Source organism: Chelonoidis abingdonii, chromosome 11 (genome assembly GCF_003597395.2).
Source record: "Chelonoidis abingdonii isolate Lonesome George chromosome 11, CheloAbing_2.0, whole genome shotgun sequence".
In the NCBI taxonomy this organism is placed as follows: Eukaryota; Metazoa; Chordata; order Testudines; family Testudinidae; genus Chelonoidis; species Chelonoidis abingdonii.
The window spans coordinates 29,774,332-29,791,201 of NC_133779.1; the positions used below are offsets into that span (position 1 = coordinate 29,774,332).

Here is a 16,870-nt window from a genome sequence, read left to right on the forward strand (position 1 = left end):
TTTCTGCCATACTCCTTCCTAGACAGTCTCTTCCCAGTCTGTATGTGTGAAACTGATTGTTCCTTCCTAAGTGGAGCACTTTGCATTTGTCTTTATTGAACTTCATCTAGTTTACTTCAGACCATTTCTCCAAATTTGTCCAGATCATTTTGAATTTTGACCCTGTCCTCCAAAGCAGTTGCAATCCCTCCCTGATTGGTATCGTCCGCAAACTTAATAAGCGTACTTTCTATGCCAACATCTAAAGTCGTTGATGATATACTTAAGTGCAATGAGAAATTAAGCATCACAATCACAGATCAGTTTCAAGTTGATTAAATGTGAGGTAACAAGTTATCCTTTGACATAAAAGGATAGTATTATTTGGCAGTAAATCCAGCCTATCAGTGAAAAGTGCTTTCTTGCTTTGTCTTGTCCAGCAGCTGAGGTCGGCAGTGCAGACTCACAGAGCATGCGTGATTGGCACAACTTTTGCAAATCAGATGGCCACATCAGATGTTCTTGGGTTAAAATTGGAGTTTTCATTCTCTGCCTGCCACATCTGACAAGTGCCCTCTGCCCAACAGAGGTAAAGCAACATTCCTAAGGTCAGTTACAGAACTGGGAATGGAACTCAGGGCTCTCAAATCTCAGGCCTATACCCTCTCCACTGTACCATGCTGCCTCCCCTGGAAAAAGTAAAGAAAAGGTAACAAAATTTCCTGCTTCAGGCTGCAAGTTGATCTCCTGCAGTGTGAAGTACTGCATAATCAGATAGTTGTATTGTTCTGTGTCAAGCACCAGGCATAGACAATTGGTGGGGGCAAGATACTGAATTTGGCAAACCAATGATCTGATCTAGTATAGAAAATCTTGTGTTCTTAATTCCATTCTCAAATTACAGAGCAGGATCTACAAAATGGACTAAGTCATGTGTTTCAGAAAAGCCCCCAAAACAGGGATGTTTGCCATTCTAGTTCTATATTTCTGCGTACACAGCGATCAATACCAAACTCAACAATTTTTATATATGTTCAGAAACTATCTGGAAAATTAAAAGTTAATTTTAAGCACCAATAATCTTTGGAGGAATGAACATTTCTGTGTGTCCTGTATAGCCAAGTTTTTAATATCCAACATTATTGTGCATACCTGTAGTTTGATCCACGAGTACACGTGAGTTGATGATGCGGCCAAAACGTGAAAACATGTCTTCTACATCTTTTTGTGTCATTGTCCTTGGTAGTCCACTAATGTACAAGTTAGCATCTTTGATAACTTCAGAACTTGGCCGAGCGTACGACACCTTCAAGAGAAATTTTTTTATTGCATGTGAAATTACATGAATGATTTGCTGTGTTATTAAGATACCCACCTAAAATCCTTCCTTCGTAATATAGGCAATTTTCCTATGTTAGTTTCATAAAAGGAAAAATGATTGCCAGGATGCGGAAAGTAATCAACAAAAGAGTTTTTTGTCCTTGATTAAAAAGAGAAGATATACAATCCTCTTCACTATTTGACTCTACTGACAAGGCCCTGTCTACACTGGCAAATTTCTGCGCAGTAAAGCAGCTTTCCGCACTGTAACTCCTGAAGTGTATACACTGGTAAGCCCCTTAGTGCGCAGAAACTGTGCAGTTGTAGTGCTTAAAAAAAAAAAAACACAACCAACAAAAGGCGTACAACTTTCTGTGCTGGGGCTGTTCTCACCTCTCTGGTCATCGGTTTGAACTCTACCGCCCTGCCCCCAGCTGACCAACCGTAATCCCCATCCCATAAATTCCTTTGGAAATTTAAGTCTCCTTCCTGTTTGCTCAGTGATGTGTGCAGTGGTCTCAGCGTATCTTTCCAAGTGGCCACGCCTGCTCCACGCACCAGGCAATCCCCCAACTAGATCAATGCTGAGCTGCTGAACCTCACCAGCATTTGGGGAGAGGAAGCTGTTCAGTCCCAGGTGCTCCAGTCGTAGGAATCCTGGTATCTATGGACAGATTTCACAATGCATGACAGAAAGGGGCCATGACCGGGACACATTGCAGTGCAGGGTCAAAGTGAAGGAGCAACAGAATGCCCACCACAAGGCGCAGGAGACAAACCACAGCTCCAGTGCTGCGCTCACAAGCTGCCGATTCTACAAAGAGCTGGACGCGATACTGAGCGGCGACCCCACCTCCACAGCGAAGATCACTGCAGATACTTCAGTGGCTCACATGCCAGTCAAGAGTGGACTGAGCCAGGAGGAGGAAATCTTGGACAAGGAGGACCCAGAGGCACAGGATAGCTCGGAGGTCAGAAATACATGCAGCCAGGAACTCTTTTCTACTCTGGAGGAGGCTAGCCAGTCACAACTGTTGGAGACTGGAGAAGTGCAAACAGGAGAGGAGGCCCCTGGTAAGTGGACCTGATTTTGGGAATCATTGAAGTGAGTTGATGGGGGCAGGAGGGTGGCAGAAAGCAGGCTTGTCTCCCACCTCATGCCTAGTTTGATCGGCGGAACAGGCTATTGATTGACTCTCTCACTTCACAGGAATCTCCTCAGAGATCTTCAGGAAACTCTCATGGAGATACTGGGCAATCCGCTGCCGCAGGTTCATAGGCAGAGCTGCTTTGTTTCTTGACCCATTATCGGTAACTTTCCTGCACCACTGTGCCGTCACAGTGGGGGGACCATTGCTGCACACAAGGGAGCCGCATAGGAGCCAGGGCAGAAGTCGCAAGCTTGGAGAAGACCCTCCCTTCATCCCCTGCTCACCCTCAGCAGCGAGATATCTTCCATAATGATCACCTCCTGTTGAAAGTGTGGGGACAAGGAATGATCATCAGGCTCTCCTACAGTGCTGGCTCCCCCCCAAGAGCCACGTGCCCAGTATACTGCAGGGTCCGGGAAGAGTGATTTACCCTGTGGCTACTCATCATTTTGGGGGTCTTGTGGCTCATATGTGCTTGCCTGGGATCAGCCAGTTAGTGACAGGTGTGTGAGTACTGGCTGTGTTTTAAATCACTGAATCAGTGCTCTCTGTGTTGCAAAACAATACTGCTTCTGTAAAATATGAAGTTTAAACGCAACAAAGCTGACCTGGGGAGCACAGCCTCTCTGTTATCGGCAGCTGAACAGCTGTGCAGAATTAGAAGGCAGCCACGAAGAACTAAGGAGGACTTTCTGAGTGATGTTATATGAGGCACTCAGCCGCCGAGAAACAGGAATTGAAGGAATGGTGGGACAGCGAGAAGAGGGACCAAAAGGAGAACATGGCACGTCAGAATGAAGCCATGGAGCAGCTCTTAAACATTATGGAGCACCAAGTGGACACGCTCCAGGCAATACTAGCTCTGCAAACCAAGCAGTTGCATGCCTGCCCTCCCCTCCAGCTGCTTTCACAAAACTCTTTCCCATGCACTCCCCAGACACCGCCAACACACTCTTATCAACCTCCTGGCTCCAATCTATACCCGCCGCATTTCACTCCCCTACCTCACAGGCCAGCACGGTGGACTCCCACGACCCTCTTCACTCAACAATTTGGCACTGCTGAAGTACAGTGCCCGCTGCATTGTACTCCAAAGGAAAAGGCTGGATATAATCCCTGGACATACACAAATCTTTAGCCATCCCGGGACCCCACCTCCTCCTGGGACCTTCCCTTCTCCCATCACCCTCCCTGCCGATGTGCTTTTTTGTTTGAGACTCTCCCCCAGTTGTTGTCTTTTAATAAAAGAATTGTGATGGTTTGAAAGCAATCTTTATTCTATTAACTGAAGGCAAACAGAACCCTGCAAAGAAACATACAATTATGTTAAACACTCTTATTGCATCGTGTGCACCAATCACCTCCTAGCATGACAAGCACTGCAATCCTGAGCAGAGCAACAAACATAAGTGGCTTTCAGCTTCAAATTGCTGCCTCAAGCCATCCCTGATCCTCATGACCCTGCGCTGTGCCCCTCTAATAACGCTGGTCTCTGGCTGTTCAGACTCAGCCTCCAGGTGCTGAGCTTCTGTGGTCCAGCCCTGAGTGAAGCTTTCACCCTTCCTTTCACAAATATTATGGAACTGTGAAAAATGAAAGGGGGAGAGGAGCAGTATCTCCCTTTTACAGACACCCAGCCAGCCCGTTAGCTATATAGCCTCTCTCGGTGGCTGTTCTCTGCTTGCTTTACCTGTAAAGGGCTAACAAAGTCACTCGGGTAAAGGAAAAGGAGTGGGCATCTGACCAAGAGAGCCAACAGGAAGGTTAGAACTTTTTAAAAATGGGAAAAAAAGCTTTCCCTTTGTCTCTCGGTTGTTCCCTCTTGGTTGAAGAGATAGGGCAGCAGGAGTGCTGTGTAAAGTTTGAACCAGGTATGAAAAATTACATTCCATACCTAGGAGGATTCACTGCGACAGGGAATGTTTAGATAGACACGATCAGGTTTATTTCTTTATTTTGGCTTGTGTATTTCCTCTGTGCTAAGGTCAGATATTTTTGTTTTCTTTTGTAACATTAAGCTGGACCCCAGGGAGCCATTCCTAGTGTTTAACCCCTTTTCAGTTGCTTTATAAAGTCTAGCAATAGCCTGATTTTCCAGATGTCTTCCTTTTCTTCTTTTTTTAATAAAATGAACCTTTTTTAAAAACCTGATTGGTTTTGTGTCTTAAGTGAGTTTTTCCAGGATTTGCAAGAGGCAGTTTTTCACTTGGGTGGTGGCAGCATTTACCAAGCCAAGGTCAGATAAAAGTTGTAACTTTGGGAGTTTAAAACAAGCCTGGAGTGGCAAGTATTAATTTTTAGAATCCTTGTGGGCCCCCACCTTCTGCACTCCAAGTGTCAGAGTGGGGAATCAGCCCTGACAGGAGCATACAGCACATGGCTATAAGCAAAGAATATTGTTATCGGCCAGGTCCAGTTTCCCACAGAGGCAGCACCAGTGGGCTTTTAAATAGCCAAAAGCACACTTAATAGACATTCTGCACTTGCTCAGCCTGTTGTTGAACCACTCCTTGTTGCTGTCAAACTGCCCCATGTATGGCTTCATAAGCCATGGCATTCAGGGGTAAGTGGGGTCTCCCAGGATCACAATGGGCATCTCAACTTCCCCTACGGTGATTTTCTGGTCCAGGAAGAAAGTCCCTGCTTGCAGCTTCCTGAACAGGCCAGTGTTCCGAAAGATGCATGCGTGATCCACATAAGTGCCTAGAGAACCACTGAGAAATGCCCCTTGCAATTAATGTACTTGGTGGCTAGATGGTCTGGTGCCAGAATTGGCATGTGTGTGTGCGCCATCTAATCGCCCCTCCACAGTCAGGGAAGCCCATTTGTGTAAAGCCATCTACAATGTCACACACGTTGCCCACAGTCATGGTCTTTCAGGGCAGGATGCGATTAATGATCCTGCACTCTTCCATCAACACGACTCCAATGGTAGACTCTCTCACTCCAAACTCAATAGTGACCAATCAGTAGCAGTCTGGACTAGTCCGCTTCCACAGAGTCATCACCACACACTTCTCCAAAGGGAGGGAAGCTCTCATTCTCATGTCCTTGCGCCACCAGGCTGAGGCGAGCTAAATCACAGTCCCATGAATGTGGCTTTCCTCATCCAAAATTTCTGCAGCCACTGCTCATCATCCCAGACGTGCATGACAATGTGATCCCACCACTCAGTGCTTGTTTCCTAAGCCCAAAAGTGGCGTTCAACTGTGGTCAGCACCTCCATGAATGCCACAAGCAGTCTCGTGCTGTAGCTAGTACATGTGGCAAGATCAATGTCAAATTACAAAGGCAAGAGGAGTGCAAGAAAGAACTCCACTGCTACTTGTGACGTGTTAGTCAAAGCGAGCACCATACTGGTCAACAGCTCGGGATCCATTCCTGCAGCCTGAAGAGGCAGGGCACATAGTACACAAACCGTTGAAAGATGGTGCCAAACACAGATGGAACCATGGGGACTGCTGGGATGCAAAACAATGCATCACGGGTCACTGGGATAGGACTCAGGATGCCCCGCGACCCCCTCAGCCTTCCCAAAGTCTTAGCAGCAGAAGAGAAAGAGGTGCTCTGTGAATAGCTGCCCAGAGTGCATGGTCCCCAATACTGATGCAAATGTGAACACGCTGTTGTGCAGGCAACTGACAGTGTGAACACACAGTAGTAGTTTCCCTTCAGCGCTCTCTGAGCAGCGCTATAACTGTCAGCACTGTAACTCTGCCAGTGTAGACGTGCCCCTAAGTGGCATCATTACTCTGATGACCCAATTATAGGCCCAGCATTGATGCTGCCAACTGACATATGATACACTGAGCAGACCCGATAGGAGTTTTGCTTCATGTTTCATATCTGTTATTTTGTAATAATTTCAGTGCCTACTAAGAACCAATAATCAAGCACAGAGCATACCAGCTGAAGAACTCATGACATCAATACAGGCTTTTGGCACCCAAGTTAGAGACAGTTAACTAGCAAAAGTACATCTTTTATCCTCTTTTCAAGCCTTCTACTACATAAAAGTATTTCAGCAGATCTTAGAGTCTATCCTTTTCAGGACAATGGTATATCTACACATTGTGCACACCTTTCCTTTGTTTTAAGGCAGCGCTTATGGAGTTCTTGAGATTCACACGAGTTCAATCCAAAAGCCAGGCAACAATCTGGAATAATCTTACCTACTGTGCACAGACACCACAGTCGTCACATATGGCGTTGGGATAGAACCCATGACCTGCCAGTAATTATGTACACCAGGAGTATGTAAATTGGCACCTAGATACTATAGTGATGGGTGCTCTAAAAATGGAGGGAAGGAGAGAGAAAGAGAGAGTCTTTGACAATAAAGCTATTACAAAAGCGGAGGTGTTTGACAGCTCATTCCACTGCACGGTTCCCCTATAAACACCCTGTTCCCAGTTTCTGGTGCTCTCTTTCTTGAGTGCATAGTATTCACTCAAGAACAGCAAATGACAAAACTAAATATTTATCTGAGCACAGAATCTAAAAAGTCTCAGACTTGTAAGAACTTCTTCCAATGTAAGTTACCAATATGATTTTTGCAAATATATTTGGAAAACAAATGGGCATTATTTGAGCTGCCTACTTGGGGTGGCTATTGTACTTTACAGTGGTATCACCAAGGAGACAGATACTTTGAGAACTCAAGAGAAAAAAAAAAATGCTGAATACTCAGCAATCCACACTTAATTCAGTAGCAGCTGCTGGGTGACCAGCATTTATGAAAGTCAGTCCAAAAGCTCTTAAACCAGTTTTAAGACAGTAATGAAACAACAAAATACTAATTAGAAGTTTTCAGAACAATTTATCTCACCAACTAAGCTTTTCAAACATTTTCTTACCTCAAAAGAAGCACTGCTTTAAGTTATGCAAGATATTAAACCAACATTCATTCTTGAGCTTTTAACTTTGCAAGGCACATAGAAGTCTAAAAAGAATTGGGGAGACAGCTTACTGGGAGAATGCATTACAGTTTTAGAAGCCAGAGTTCCAGTTAACTGTTCCTTATGTATAAATCACACTGTTACAACATTAAGCTTTAAAATCCATGCTTGTTACCTTGATGGTTTTTGACTGAAGTCTCAGGCCATTCAGTGTGTTTATTGCTCTTTCAGCATCTTTAGCGCTCACATAGTTCACAAAGCCATAGCCTAAGCTGTGTCCTGCATGAAACAACATTTTTTTACATTAATCCTGATGAATAAAAAGGTGTCACTGTTGCAATGAAGTGAAATACATGTAATAAGTAAAAAAGTATTCAGTCTTTAGATGACAAAACTTCACCTAAAATATACAAAAACTTAAGAGCTATTCCAACAATCCTGGGTTAAGTTACTCAGGCCTGTCACATCATGTGGGGTGTCTGATGTAATGCTCACCCATTTGCCACTTCAGACACTTGTGTCCCCTTGAGGCTAGTGCATCTCAGATGGCAAACAGGGAGCCTCAACCGGGGCTTTGGAGCTGTGCTCCGGCTCCACTCCAGCTCCAGGCAAAGACCTTCAGCTCCACTGCTCCAGAGCTGCTCCAGGCTCCAGCTCCGGGCTCTGCTCCAAAGCCCTGGCCTCAACAATACATTCAAGTCTGAAACAATGACTCGGGTACCCTGTGTCATCTGCAATCACAATCAGCAACTATTTTGTCACCTGGGACATATCCCGACATGTAACATTTTCTATTTCACTTGTTATCTTCTTCTCCCTACTTTCAACGGGGTGTTTCAAAATCTAAGAGAACAGTTAAACTTCATGCAAAAAAAAATGAACCAAGTTTATAAACACACAAAGCTTGAAAAAAAGAGTGGCAAGTGAGGTTTGGCAAATGACCGTGCACTAGAAAAGGCACAAGACTATCAGTTTCCCTGCTGCTGCAGCAACTGAATCCTCCATTCCTGGAGGCAAGAGCAGAGAAAGAGGGCTCTCTTTCACACAACTCTTATTATTTTGTTAAATTTTTCATGCTCTGTATATAAGGATGGAGAAAATCTTAGGTCCAAGTTGGTTCATGCCTTGTCTCTTAAAACAAAAAAAGCCCTACTTCTCTGAAGGTATATTACTGGATGTTCATGTCCATTCTTTTCTTAAATTATTCTTTACTCACTCTTAAGTGTCTGAGAATAAAAATTCAATATTTAAATCATCTCAGACAGGAGCTTCAGAGTAAGTAACTGTACCGTTCCTGGCATACTGCCTTATTTACCTAAAGGTCTAAGAGGTAGGTACTTACTCTGAAGAAATGCATTCTCAGATAAACATTCTTTCTTCAATTTCCCTACATGTCAGCCCCTTTGAAGTACCAAGTACTAAGCTCATGTTAGGGTGCAACTATTTCCACCAGATATATAACACATTTTAATCTTTTCAAATAATTTGACCTCAATACAGTGACACTCCCCCACTCCCTTCTCAGACTCCTTCTCCTTGCTTCCCAGTCAGAGCCATGGGCTGTGATTAAAGACAGCTAGGGAAAGATCGTATTATTTTATCTGACAGTCTAGAAGCTCTGCTTTGGTGGAAATGGTTTGGTCTGAGGTCACTAGGAGAGAAGACATGGCTGAGAAAGTTGCCCCAGAGGACCTTCTTCTGAATCAGTCATTTCTGGCATGTGGGCTGGTTCCAAAGTAGCCATCATCAGATAAAGAGGGAGCTCTGTAGTGTCCCAAGGTGAGATCCCCTGCAGGATCCATGTATTATAGCAAAATTAAACCCTCTAATATCATTTCAAAGTTGACTACACCAAAATAATGCCAGCTTTCCAGTACCTGCTCTGGACCATCTACAGATAATAGCAGTGGACTTTTAAACATCGATCCTCTCAAAAGTACCAGTACATCCACACAAGGATGCATGAGATGAACTAACAGCAATATCAAAGAACAGAAGGAATTTCGAGGGGTATAATGATTCAGTGATTATGAAGAGTCTTGGGAATAACTATGTATGATATGGGGCTAAATTTAATAAGCAACAACAGCACCCTTTGACATTCTTAATGAAGTTGTACACATCGACCAGCAAAATTACAACACACACTAGGATAAAAGATGTAACAGTTCAACAGTCTGTAACGCCAAAGAGCGCTACTGTAAATTTCACACCTTAATCACAAAAGGATCAAATGCTTCTGACTTCTACCAATCTGCTATAGCTCCCAAATGAAATGGACCTCTCATCAACTTTCCCCACATAGGACTAAAGACAGTGTGCTATTCTCTCCATTAATATAGCGGGCATATCCTATTTTTTGTTGAGGATGAGCCCTCAGTGAACTTGAATGCTTCCAGATGGTTTCGAAGGAGAATGTGTTATTTATGACAGACAACTCTCTTGATGGTTTGGTACCACTCTATCACAATCTTTTCCTCTTAACTATGGATAACGGTGGCCCCCTAGGTGCCTGCTTCATCCTTGGAGGATACAAAGAATTACAGCTAACCTGTGACAGATGAAGCAGAGATGACAGATGTTTTTAAATTCATATGGTGTGACTATACAGATGGCAAAAAAAAAAAAAAATCTTGACTTCTACTATAGCATGTGTAAAGTCCTGATCAATGGATTTGGTCTGATTGCAGATAGACTGAATGCAGACTGCCTTCATCTGATTGCTGACGAGACTCTCTCCAATTTGGAGGAAACGTCTCGTTACTTTACAGATAAAAGTCAGAGGTAGACTGAATTCTCTGTATCTGAGATAATGGGGCAGGGCCTGGAAAGAGATAAATACTAGATTCTCTATGGTTGAGTTTTGGTCTGCATTATGCATTGGTAGAACTTCATGCCACAACCTGTTATTTGGGTTCCACGTCCTTCCTGACTGGTATAGACCATTGGAGAGATGGGAAAGGCACTGGATCCTTCACAACTGGAGCATGGTAACACCTCCTTTGAAGAGCAGAGTGTTTAATGCTCTATAGGAAGCATATTTTCAGCTTCTGTCCAGAAACCCACCTCGAAGCAGACTATCAACTAGTACCTAACCTCTCACCCTTAGCAGAGATCATGGAAAAGGTTACAGTAAAACTAATTTCTCAGTATCTGGAATTTCCTCCATCTTTTTCATCAGGGTTCCAACCTAGGTACAGATTGCCAACCAACACCACAAGTGCAATCTTCTCCTGGCAAAGGATAAAATCCATAATCCTTGTTATCAACTCTTCCTTCAGTACCACAGATCATGAAGTGTTATGGCAAGCCAACAGGGCTGCTCTTTAGTGGCTGTGTTACTTTTTCTGGCAAGATCCTGAGGGCTCTTTCATGTGAAGTACCACAAAGTTCTATGATGTCACTCAATGAGCATGCTAAATGACTGGCAAAGTAATATGGCCCTAAATATTTCAATATATTGATGATAGATTTATTGCCATTCCCTACAGCTCAGAGAGCGAAGTTAAGCATCTTCCCTAGCTCTGGATAAGATTGGCTATGGATGAGAGTGAGCTGAATGAAACATATTACAGATAAAAACTGAATGATGTAGTGGGTTAAGGGAGGAAACCGGAGGGGGTGGCTTATGTCAGATCCTCTGAAGGTGTCTGGCCAAAATCAGTAGTAAAATTTAAAAATTAAGGGTTTGGTTAAATTTCCAGCTGCTGCTAGATGCTCAAACAAGAGCAGTGACAAAGACAGCCTTTTCCTGCCTCTGGCAATGGGGTTGCATCCTTTCCTCTCAGATGAAGACTTTTCCACTATAATCCATGCCTTTGTCACCTTTAGATTGAACTCAATGTGCTCTATACGTAGGTTAGATCTTAAATCCATTCAGAAGCTGAAGCTAGTGCAGAATGTTGCAACTCGTTTGTTAAAATGGAGTATCTTGCTGTAAGTGCATGATGGCAGTGCCCCAGAACCTATCCCTTGGCTCCCAGGTGTTGATTTTGAGTTTTAATGCCATAAACGGGTTGGGATCACCCAACACAAAACACTGCTTTCCTTGCGCAATCGTGCAGTAGTTGTCATCAGAAGAGGCATATGACCTACAGCTCCCTGGGTACAGAAGAGGGAGCTGGTCAGAGACCACTTGCTCTGAAGGTTTCTGACACTGTAATTCACTCCCATCTCCTAGTTCTAGATAGTCCAACTTAACTGATTTTCAGGGCATGCTGGAAAGTATATTTTGAGCAGGCATTTGGAGAGAGCTGAAGTGATTAGCGAAAGTGTTTATTTAGGGGCCAGGAGACGCATAGGGGACAAATTATTTAATTTATCCTACGTTTGCAGGTTGGTGACAGTACGTATGATATTGGGGGGAGAGAATGACTAGAGGAGAACATACTGCTGTATTGATTTTGTAATAGTTTTCATAGTCTATTTTTAGTTGATGGAAAGGATAGCAAGACTCTGGATAGACCAGCTTGTGTGTATATTTAAATCCAAACACATTAAATTAAATAAAAAGCAAAAGCAAATACACCCTTTCCTCAGCTGAATCATTAGCCAAGCATAGCACACATAAAAGTTGTTTTAGATAAAGTATTACGCTCACAATCAACACAAAGAATCTCTTTTTTATTGTTGTTGTAGTCTAACTGCTTCTCTTGAGGCATATGGTATTGGCCACTGTCAAAGACAGAAAAACAGAATAGACAGACCATTTATTCTGATCCAATACTGCAATTCCTATGTTTCTGAACATCAATTTTAATGAACAAACGCCCCAAAAATGACCGTGTGCAAAACCATTAGCTTCAAGTTAAAAAAGATATTTAAGAACTTGTTCATCCTTGCTGTTCACTCTTTGTTTGGACAGGTGTGAAAAGCCCGAACACCTTGCCTTTTCAGTCTTTATTGCATTTACAAACAGCAGCACTGAAATGCTTTATTCAAAAACTTTTCCAGAAATCAAGATCTTCAACTAGCCCAGTCTCCCAGTACCTTCAGGTTAGGCATTAGGGTTCTCATCTTTTCTAGAAAGCTGTTTCATACAATTAACTTAATAGAAACAATAGCTTTTGGACAAACAGGAACTAAAATAAGTAATTTACATCAGTTCTGCAGTGAACTTGGTAAAGAAGTGTTCACATATATGGAGTAGGAAAAGGGGATTTGACTTAGGAATAGAAGCAGCAATCTTGATATGCAGCACAATAAAATTAAATTTTAAGTTTTTAAATGTACTTTAAGACTAGAGTGGTTAAAAAAAAACTATAAAAGTTGGGTGGGTACAGGTTTTGAAGAAATTGCAGTCGAAGAGGTGAGAAATGTGTTACACGCTTAGAAAACATGTCCAATTTTTAGACTACAGGCAATTCATAACAACCAAATAGTTCCATATGTTTACATATTTGGCTGAGCAAAGCAAGGCCTTACACTCAATTCAATGTCATTTCTCTGTCTGTAATGTGATAACTTTTCAAAACTGCACTGGCTCAATTCCAAAATGTGAGGGAATGTGCCAGGTATCAATTTGCCAAAATTGATAAGATTCTGCACAAGTCAGAAAAGCCTGATATCCACTGATCTAATTCTTATGATTACACGGACTCTGGATACAAGGTGAGGTCAGTGCCCTGAGAGGTTAAGGTGAGATATTGAGACTCGAGAACTTCTCTCTGCAGCACCAAATGGGCATTCTGTGGATCTAATTTAAGTGAAAATCAGGCTTGCTGGAAGCCTCTCACACATTCACCCACTGGGCCCCTCACTTCCACTCCAGCCAGGTCTGCCCCCAGCTGGGAAATTCACCCCGGGGCAAGAACTGGCCCTCAAGAGGTCAAGGGATCCAGCTTCACCTACATAAACACTGAAGTATGCAACCCTCTAGATATTACCAAATGATTCTTTAGGGCTTCCTAGTATGAAATGAAAAAGTGAACAATGACTCTTAAATTAGTAGCCACTGGACTGTTGGCAACTTCTCAATGGAGAAGGAAAATTTTTTGAAAATTAGACAAATGTTAATAAGTATGGGTGTCAAATTATTAAAAACAAACAAACAGTCACAATTAAATGCAATTTTAATCACAATGTTAAACAGAATACCAATTTAAATTTGTTATAAATATTTTGGACGTTTTTCTACATTTTCATATATATTGATTTCAATTACAACAGAATACAAAGTGTACAGTGCTCACTTAATATTTCTTATCTTCTTAGTTTACAAATATTTGTAAACAAAAGAAATATTTTAAATTCACCTCATTCAAGTGCTGTAGTGCAATCTGTATCATGAAATTGCAACCTACAAATGTAGAATTATTTTGTACATAACTGCACTCAAAAATTATATATATACACACAAAAAAATAACTTTAGAGGCTACAAGTCCATGCAGTCCTACTTCTTGTTCAGCTTAATCATTAAGACAAACAAGTTTGTTTACATTTATGGGAGATAATGCTGCTCGCTTCTTATGTATGATGTTACCTAAAAGTGAGAACATGCATTCACATGGCACTGTTGTAGCAGCATTGCAAGGAATTTAACTGCCAAATATGCTAAATACTCGTATGCTTCCATGTTGATGATTGGTTCTGCTTAACAATGATTCAAAACAGTGATTAAATCACGACTTTTTTTTAAATTTAGATACTGTAATTTGTTTTGCATTAATCCCTTGCATTAACTGCAATTTGACAGCCCTAAAATTATATTTTGCTGTAACTGAAGGGTTAACTCATCAAGTACATACCTATACAAAAATATATACAAAGGAAAAACATACTTAAATATTTAGTTAGAATTTGCAGTGAGACGTAATCCTTATGGGAAAGTGAAGAAAGGAGGATCCACCCTCATGGCCCCAAATTCACCTACCCTTCTTGCCAAAGTGATAACCACAAGAAAGGGAATTATCATGGAAAGGAGGGACATAGAGTAGGAAGCCAGAGGCTCAAAAAGCTGTTTCATCAGTGCCGATAGACCTAGGTTAAGGTCCCACTGGGAGGAGGCGATAGGTTGCATGGTGAGAAGGTTCTAATGAGGCCTTCCAAAACCTAGCAATCAACAGGTGTGTAAATACAGCGTGTCCTTCCACAGGAGGGTGAAAAGTGCTAAACTGCTGCTAGGTAGGCCCCGAGAGAATGGAGGGAGAGACCTGGTGACTCCAAGCACAGGAGGTAATCCAAAAAAAAAAACAAAAACAAACACACAACAAAAAAAAACAAACCCTTCACCTCTTCTAGGAAAAAGTCCTTTTTGTTGGGCCCAGGTGGAGAAGCAGTTCCACTTGCCCCAGAAGGAATGCCTTGTGGACTCCTTCCTGCTACTCAAGAGGTTGTCTTGCACTTCTGATGACCACACCCATTCTAGAGAAGATGCCCATCTAAATATCACACTGTGAGGTGAAGTTGTCTGCTGATCAGGATGTCTGATTTTCCTATTATGTTGCATTAGCAGCTCAGGGAAAGTGGGGGATGGGAAGTGGAGGGCAAGCTGACATGCAGAGAAGGTTGGGAAACCAGAACTGTCTGGGTCACAGTGGGGCAATCAGGATAACCATTGCTCTCTCCTGCCTGATCTCATGGAGTACTCGTGGCAGGAGTGGTGGTGGGGAAGACGTAGTTGATCTGGTCCAACCAGCAGAGAATGAGTGCATTTCAAGTGGAAACCAATACCGCACTAGGAAAGGTACGTGCCTTGGGGGAGGCAAAGAGGAGGCCCCCCATTTGTTGAAGATGTCACTTACTACGGTATCGTGGAACTCCCACTTGTGATCAGTCATGAACTGTCAGCTGAGAGAGTCTGCAATCATGTTCTCAGTCCCTGAAGGATAGGTTGCAGATAAAAGGATCTCGTGGACGATGCACCAATATCATTGATTGACCACCTCACCACAAATAGAGCAGTTTTACTACATGAACAAACAAGGAGGAATGAAGTTAACAGTGGTGGTGTTGTCCAGAATGATAAGAACATGACGGGAGCAAATGGTTAGGAGAAATGCTTGGCATGCCTTCCTTACAGCTCTGAGTTCTAGAATGCTGACGTGCATCCTGAATTCCTGAGGGGTCAATGTTCCCGATGTTATGTGACCTCCCCACTAATGAAGGATGTGTTGGTGATAATCATCTTGTCCGGGGAGGATGGGAGAAAGGGGACCCTCACACAGACCTGCTGGGGGTCTGTCCACCACTGGAGGGAAGAGTGTCCTTCAGTAGGAACTATCAGTATCAGATCCATGGCATGGCACACGGGTGAGTAAACTCTCTAGAGCCACATCTAGAAGCAGCAACAGTGGAGGCGAGCCAAGGCAGTGATGTATGTGCCCAAGGCCACATGGCCAAAGAGGGACAGGCAAGTCCTGACCGGGACAGAAGGACTGTTGACTACTTGGGCTACGAGTTCCTGCAGAGAATGGAATATGTTCCTTGGTAGGTATGCTCGTGCTATGATTAAGTTGATGGAGGCCCCTATAAATTTTAGGGACCACGTGGGGTCGAAAGTTGATTTTTCAACACTGATGCTCACCCCAAGGGATGAAATGAGTCTGAGCAACATGGAGGTGGAAATCTGGACTTCATCTCTGGACCACGCTGCCAAGAGCCAGTCATTGAGATAGGTGTTATGAGGTCCTTGTAGTCCGCTGAGATAGGCCCTTATGATGGAGAAAGCTTTGGTGAAGACCCTGGGAGCAGTGAGAGTCCAAATGGCAGGACCCTGTACTGAAAGTGCTGAAGGCCCACCGTAAACATCAGGAACCTTTGGTGGGACGGATGAATGTTTATATGAAAATAAGCATCCTGAATACTGAAAGTCATAAGCACATGCCTTCTTCGAATGATGGGATGACAGCTGCAAAAGGTGACCATATGAAATTGGGTTTTGCAGAGAAGGCAATTGAGATGAGAGAGATACAGGACTGGGCTCCACCCATCCTTCTTTTGGGGTATCAGGAAGTAAGCTGAACAGAAAAGTCCAGAGGAACCCACTCCTTCGCCTCTCTTTGTGGTCAGGTGGCCACCTCCAGGGCGAGGATGCTGTCATGAGTGGTCCTTCAGGAGGGATCAGGGAAGGGACTGCGAATGACGCAGCATAAAGAATGTGATCATATAGCCCTAGTGGATGACATTTAGCACCCACTTATACAGTAACTCCTCACTTAAAGTCGCCCTGGTTAACACTGTTTCGTTGTTACCTTGCTGAACAACTAGAGAACATGTTTGCTTAAAGTTGTGCAATGTTCCCTTATAACCTTGTTTGGCAGTTGCCTGCTTTGTCCACTGCTTGCAGAAAGAGCAGCCATTGGTGCTAGCTGGTGGGGGCTTGGAATCAGGGTGGACCAGCAGCTCCCCTAAGTTCCCTGTGCGGCAGCCGCCCAGAAGGCTAATCAATTGCCAGCGGTTCAGCTATATCTCCTCCCACTGCCATGTGCTGCTCCTGCCCTCTGCCTTGGAGCTGCTCCCAGGAGCCTCCAGCTTGCTTGGCGGGGGGGGGGGGGGGGGGGGGGGGGGGGGGGGGAAAGTG

General features: G+C 43.4%; 1 protein-coding gene across 3 annotated transcripts in view; it reads right to left on the bottom strand.

Annotated features, from left to right (window-relative positions):
• The window catches only part of ELAVL1 (ELAV like RNA binding protein 1), an 82,728-nt gene that overhangs the window by 16,143 nt on the left and 49,715 nt on the right, over positions 1 to 16,870 (bottom strand). For all 3 annotated transcript variants that reach the window (XM_032774526.2, XM_032774518.2, XM_032774513.2), the window contains 2 exons: positions 7,524 to 7,627; positions 1,132 to 1,285 (listed from right to left, as the gene is read on the bottom strand). In XM_032774526.2, coding sequence (XP_032630417.1) covers positions 1,132 to 1,285; positions 7,524 to 7,627 — 258 coding nt within the window. The remainder of the gene's footprint in view (positions 1 to 1,131; positions 1,286 to 7,523; positions 7,628 to 16,870) is intronic.